Below are 5,968 nucleotides of genomic sequence, written 5' to 3' on the forward strand. Positions count from 1 at the left end.
GAAATCTCCAATTCTGCCTTTCTCTTCTGCAGCAAAAGAACTTCGCGTTGAAGTTCAGCCAGCCCTGATGTAGCCTTGGTTGTTTCCAATCCTCTTTCCTCAAACAAACGTCTGAAAACAAAACAATTAACCAGTTAGTTACCTCACAGTTACTTTAGTATTGAACGAACAGTTATACAATAGTACACACACACACACACACACACATATATGTAAAATAACCTAGATGTCACTATACCTTTGGGCTGTATTGCTGGGAGTGGGGCTTGTCACTCGAACATCTTCCCAGTTATGAGTAGGTAGGCTGAAAATTATTATTATATCATAACCACTCACGAAAACAAAATATGTTTTACAAACTGCATGCAAAAAAATGCAGTTTATACATATATATGTATATGTAATTTAGGTTGTAGCGCTCATTTGCATTATTTTACCTGCTTCCCGAACTGCTTTGAGGAACGCCTGGAATACCGACTAGAGAAGGAGAATCCTTCCCTAATATATTTTGTACCAATTTCGCTGTGTCGGATAGGTCTTGTGGCGGTGGCCCTCCTCCTCTACACAACCAAACAATAACATTGTTCCATACCAAGTGCGATACCTTTTTGATACAATTTATCAGGCACGAGCATGAACGTTACTCACCGGTCTCTCTGGATTCTTTTTTATTGTTTGCTATTTCTTTTCTTGAACTCACCACTATATTTTCATACTTTTTCATAACTTCTTCTACTCTTCGCTTGACAGCAAGATTTCTTGAATTAATTTTTTCTGTTATCTCCTGCCAGGCTTTCGATTTGTGTGAATGAGTGACTGATGGGTTATAGCGGCTTTGGAGAATGTTTTTTCTTTTTGTGAATACTTCTACAAGAATGGCCTTTTCGTCCTCTGTCCAGTTTGGTTTACGTTTTTTGTTTTCTGTTATGTTTGTACTCTCCATAGCACTAATATATTAATACAAGTGTGATTTTAGCAAGGGTTTGGCTTTATGGTTCGTTATGTTCTGTTTACTGTTAGAGGTAGTAACTATAGCAACCGCGGCGATCTTTGCCGTATGTTGTCAGAAACTGCTGTGAAACGCTTCGTATAAACACTTAGGTAAGGGTGACAGTTAAGAGGTTTCTTGCAGTGATCTTAATGAAATCCCTTACCTCCGGGATTTTTTCCCCCTCAGGGAAACCCTCACTTAAGGAGTTTCATGCAACCGGGCAAAGAACATTAAAATGTCCTCCAGTCAGTTCAGTACTGTTCAATAACTGCTTCGTTTTCTGATCATAATTCAGAAATGAAAAATACAACAGTACTTGACCTCTAATGAGAACAATTTCAGATCTTCTTTTCGTCTGACCCAGAGGACAGAAGGATCCACGCCTGCCTTCATCCTAGAGCTGACTTTCAAACCATTGGTGCTGTAAGATCTGCTCTAACGTGGGCCGCTTCGCTGGACTGCGCTCCAGACACTGGTGGATCAGATCACTGCATGCTGTAAAAGTTTGGAGGAGAGAGACGGTCAGTCAAGAGCACGTAACACACCAGAGCTGACGTGTGAAAACACCTTCTCAAATATCTGATAAAAGCTAGAGTGAGAGGTAAATGTTTATCAGTTTTCTCACCGCTGGATAGGTCAGCTTTCCAAGGGAAAGGACAGGCTTTCAATATTTGCTTGACACTTGAAAAAGGCAGCTTTATGTTGACCATCATGTACAGCGTCACACCTAGAGTCCAGACGTTTGTTGGGACGGCGTAGTATTTGGGTTTGGAGAAGACCTCTGGTGGGCAGAACAGGAATGCTCCTGTAAGAAAGACATCATACGATTAATATTTTTCAGAAAACAAAGTAAATCACAGTGCAATAGAAAAGGCAGTTCACCTATATATTTGAGGCTGTCATAGCCAGCGCTGTCAAGCAGGTGACCGGAGCCGAAGTCAATCAGCTTCAGCTCCAGAGTGTCGGTGTTCACCAGGACGTTGTCAGCATGGACGTCATTATGAAACACGCCGTGGTTTATGCAGTGCTGCACCGCCAGGACTAACTGACGCATGAAGCCACGCGCGACCGCTTCACTCAGTCCTGACGAATCCATGATGAACTCTCGCAAGGTCACGCAGGGTTGAGGGAACTCCAGAACGAGCGAGAAGACCAGGGGCCGATCGAACCACTCGTACATTTCTATGATGTAGGGGCACACTGGAGGACGTCTCAACATCAGCATCAGCCCCACTTCTGTAGCCAGACGTCTGGAACAACCAGGCTAGAGAACAGCACAAGACCACCAACCGTTAGAGAGCTTTCAACAACTAAACATGTGTTCTTTACTCTCTGACAACTCACTATTTGAAGAGAACAGCTGTTGTTCCATTTCCGTGTTGTTTTAATGGCAACCTGCAAAGAGAGACAAAAATACGTTATTATTATTTCTCACATTATGCAATCTGTCTTTTATTTTAAACACATGTTCAGATCAAGTGGACATGGATCTCTACACAAGGAGCCAAATGTTCAGTAAAAGCGTTACCTCTCGACCGTCAGATTTTCGGATTGCCTTATACACCTTGCCGAAGCTTCCTGTTCCTATCAAATCTTGCATTGTGTACAATTTGTGCAAAGATTCTGAAAAACACAAGAGGTTACAGAATATGCTCAGTTATTTTATATTAAATTACATGTCTGATATAATAGTACTGCTGTCTTTATCAGAAACAGACTAAATAAGATCCATGTGACAAATGTTTCTTTAAAAATGAAATATGTTATTAATATTTGTTAAACAAGCAAAGGTTTATAAGTGTGTTAAAGTAGGTGATACTAGGATGACAAAGTAAGAACACTTCAAAACTGATAAAGTAAGTGTGCATCTGACAGCAGACTCACTGGTAGTTGGCCTCCAGTCGGGGAGATCTGGAGCAGATGTGCGCTCGGTGTCAGGCTCGTTCTGGAGCTCAGAGGGTCCCGGGACAGACGCCGGTTCAGGATCAGACTCCACTCGTGTCCGTCTGCAGCGGAGGAACGGCTTCTTCACGGCCTTCCAGGCTCTCTTGAAGAACGCATGGATTCTGCTCCTCCTGTTGCCTCCAGTACGAATCTCTTCATTGAAGAAAAACAACAAGAAACATATTAGAAACATGTCTGATCACAAATTAAACATCAATGATTATTAAAAATGTTTGTGTAGCGCATGTTTGCTTAGAAAATAATGAAAAAGTAGAGCAGTGGATTTCAAACACTATTTCTCTGTGAACGTCCCCTTACAAAAACCATTAATAAAAACTGTGAGGCTAATTTTTAACTACAATATTTCTCACAAAAAAAGTTATGAAAGTATTTGCTGATTATAATGTCTGTTATGTTATAATGAGATGAAAGGGTTTATTTATTCGAATAATCTGACCTGTCGGGCTTTTCTCAGCAGAAGGCTGTGCACTCACTGCTTCTGCTTCTGAAGCCCTTGTTGACTCGACAGGCTGCTGGGAGTCAGCTGGCAGTGAATCGATCAACTCTTCGTCGATCCACTGACAGAAGCCGCTGCAGAAGCTGATGTTATCCAGCCACGCAGCCGCTTCTGTCTCATTACACACGGACTCAGATGCTGAACACATCGTGACGCTGAGAGTGAGTGGACAAACTCTCGAGTGTTTAGTAGACTTTAGTCTGTACACTGTGTGTGTTGTGTCTGCAGACTTTCGTATGTAGATCTTCTCTAGCACTCAAACTCGCTCAGATTCTCACTGTCTCTGACTGAAGACAGTCTGCGAGCGCGCGGTTATAAGGGACTGTCGAGTGATGTCACAATGCACGAACGTTCCAAAATAGAACGCAGCAGAGCGCGAGTCTCGAGCGCATTTTTTAAAAACGTGAGCAAGTTTTTCAACAACTTAAAAATCGTACAACTCAAACCTAAACATATGCTTGTTTATTCAAGGCCAGAATGTAAGAGATTAAGTATCGAGTGAGATTTATGCCAAAACCTCACACACACACAAAATGTGTTTTACTCACAACCAACGATTCACAAACAAACTCAGTGTGGTTTGCAAATACAAAACATCACTCACAAACTAATGCATTTTGTTCTGCAAATAAAAAACGTAGCTATCAAACAAATACAGTACGTTTTACATATACAAAGAAACGTATGTCTTCAATGACAAAAATATCTTCCAAGTACAAACTTAAATCTTTCAAGTACAAAACAAAATCCTTCAAGTACAAAACAAAATCATTCAAGTACAAAACAAAATCCTTCAAGTACAAAACAAAATCCTTCAAGTACAAAACAAAATTCTACAAGTACGAAAAACAGTCACGTGACTTTTGGCACAAATTTTCCGCCTTGCTGATCCGCACGCAAATGCCTTCAGATCCACACACATGCTAGTAAACTGTCATGTAATTCGCACTCCACAACAGCGGGTGGCGCTGTTAGCGACTTGCTTGGCGCCGCCACCGACATGGAAACAGGAGAGAACAAGAAACGCTAGCGTGAGGGACGTTTTGAAACACGATGAGCGGCCAACAGGTGAGTTTCCAGTCATTGCTGGTGAAAAATCAGCCTGAAGGGGTTGTTATTCGCTATAACAACCGCCTCGCTATACACGATCCCACTTATTACATTGCTACCTACAAAATAAATAAATAATTTGACAAAATTTATTGATTTTAAAAACGATTGTATTGCTTCCGCTAAAGAAAATAGTCCGTTCCGCGTCCATATCAACGGTCTGTTTATCATGGCAAGGGTGTGTTTAGACCTCCAAATCAACCCTGGTCTTCTCCTGCTAGTTTCTAATAGAATATAGAGGCTTTATTCCATGTCAAATCAGTCAGAATCCAGGAAAGTGGTTGCAGCAACATCTCAGATGAAGAGTTTTTCTATATTATCTTTGGGTCCCAAAACCAAGGCCTGTAAAAATATTCATATTTTTTGTCAGTCCTTGAGATTGTCATTTTTATAGCATCAAAAACACTATCAGAGAACCATGTTTGGGCATTAATATCTTAAAGTGTTATTCATAGCCTCACCAAACTTTGCAGGATGGAAGACAAACATGTTCTTAGTATAACTGAACCAAAGTTTGTACTGCATGTTTATTGAGATTCTACAAGGCCCTAGACTGGGGTAAATGGCTAAACCCCTGATACTGAGGGTATTATAAACTCATTTTCTGCATCCATATGATATCAATCATTACATTTTCTTAATCGTAATCATAATCATGCGTCATTATTTGAGGTCTCTATCACTAATGATATGTAATACTTGATAGCCTGATTGCACTGTAAGTCGCTTTGGATAAAAGTGTCTGCTAAATGCATGAATTTAATTTAAATTAAATTTTAATTTAATTTAAATTTAATGGTCATGAAGATATTAAGAATGAACCAAAGTGTAGTTTTTGGTTATTTTACTGGTCATGTTCAGTTAAACCAGTGTTTTTGACCTCATCCATTTTTCCTCTTTTTCCCTCTCTCTAGGAACTGCTTGCACAAACAATGTCAGAGAGAATCCACACACGGCTCCAGCATATTGTCTGTCAGCAACCCCTTGACCTGGATTACCTTGAATGAAGTGTTTTCAGGAGGCTGTTCTATTTAGTGCTGCCTCTAACCAGGTTCTCATCCCAAAAGGCATTTTAAATGCACTCACAGAGCTGCACAAGTTGGTTAAAGGCGCGGTCACACTAGACTTTAAACGTGCGAAAATATTTCGGACACTGCTGCGAATATGGGCGGGAGCAATAAAACGGTCTTTCCTCAATTATCACAACATGGATTAATATGTGCTTGTACTGTGTCTTTTGCGACGGCGTCGAAAGCGTCTTATTATATTGTACTCCCCATCTCTCTCTCTCTCTTTATAAATATATACACCCTAAGCAATAAAAAAATTATAAAACATCCACATTCAAATGTATCATCTGTTCCTGTTGACACTACAAACCATGCAGATACTTTATTTTATTTTTT

General features: G+C 40.3%; 1 protein-coding gene across 1 annotated transcript; it reads right to left on the minus strand.

Moving 5' to 3' along the window:
* Positions 1-1,385: 1,385 nt before the first annotated feature.
* Positions 1,386-3,600, minus strand: LOC127953067 (serine/threonine-protein kinase pim-2-like). The gene is made up of 7 exons (XM_052551960.1): positions 3,393-3,600; positions 2,876-3,088; positions 2,520-2,614; positions 2,336-2,386; positions 1,874-2,255; positions 1,617-1,796; positions 1,386-1,486 (listed from the first exon to the last, which is right to left on the minus strand). Exons 1-7 carry the CDS (start codon positions 3,598-3,600, stop codon positions 1,386-1,388), a joined length of 1,230 nt encoding a protein of 409 aa, XP_052407920.1.
* Between the last annotated feature and the right edge of the window lie 2,368 nt (positions 3,601-5,968).

Source organism: Carassius gibelio, chromosome B3, assembly GCF_023724105.1.
Source record: "Carassius gibelio isolate Cgi1373 ecotype wild population from Czech Republic chromosome B3, carGib1.2-hapl.c, whole genome shotgun sequence".
NCBI classification, from domain to species: domain Eukaryota; kingdom Metazoa; phylum Chordata; class Actinopteri; order Cypriniformes; family Cyprinidae; genus Carassius; species Carassius gibelio.

Bases quoted from the DNA above. Each gene is read 5' to 3' on its own strand.
- LOC127953067 (XM_052551960.1), bottom strand. From the start codon at position 3,600: ATGTGTTCAGCATCTGAGTCCGTGTGTAATGAGACAGAAGCGGCTGCG. The intron at 2,387-2,519 runs GTAACGCTTTTA...CTCTCTTTGCAG, and splicing joins GAAAATCTGACGGTCGAGAG to GTTGCCATTAAAACAACACG. The intron at 2,256-2,335 runs GTGAGTTGTCAG...GCTGTTCTCTAG, and splicing joins ACAGCTGTTCTCTTCAAATA to CCTGGTTGTTCCAGACGTCT.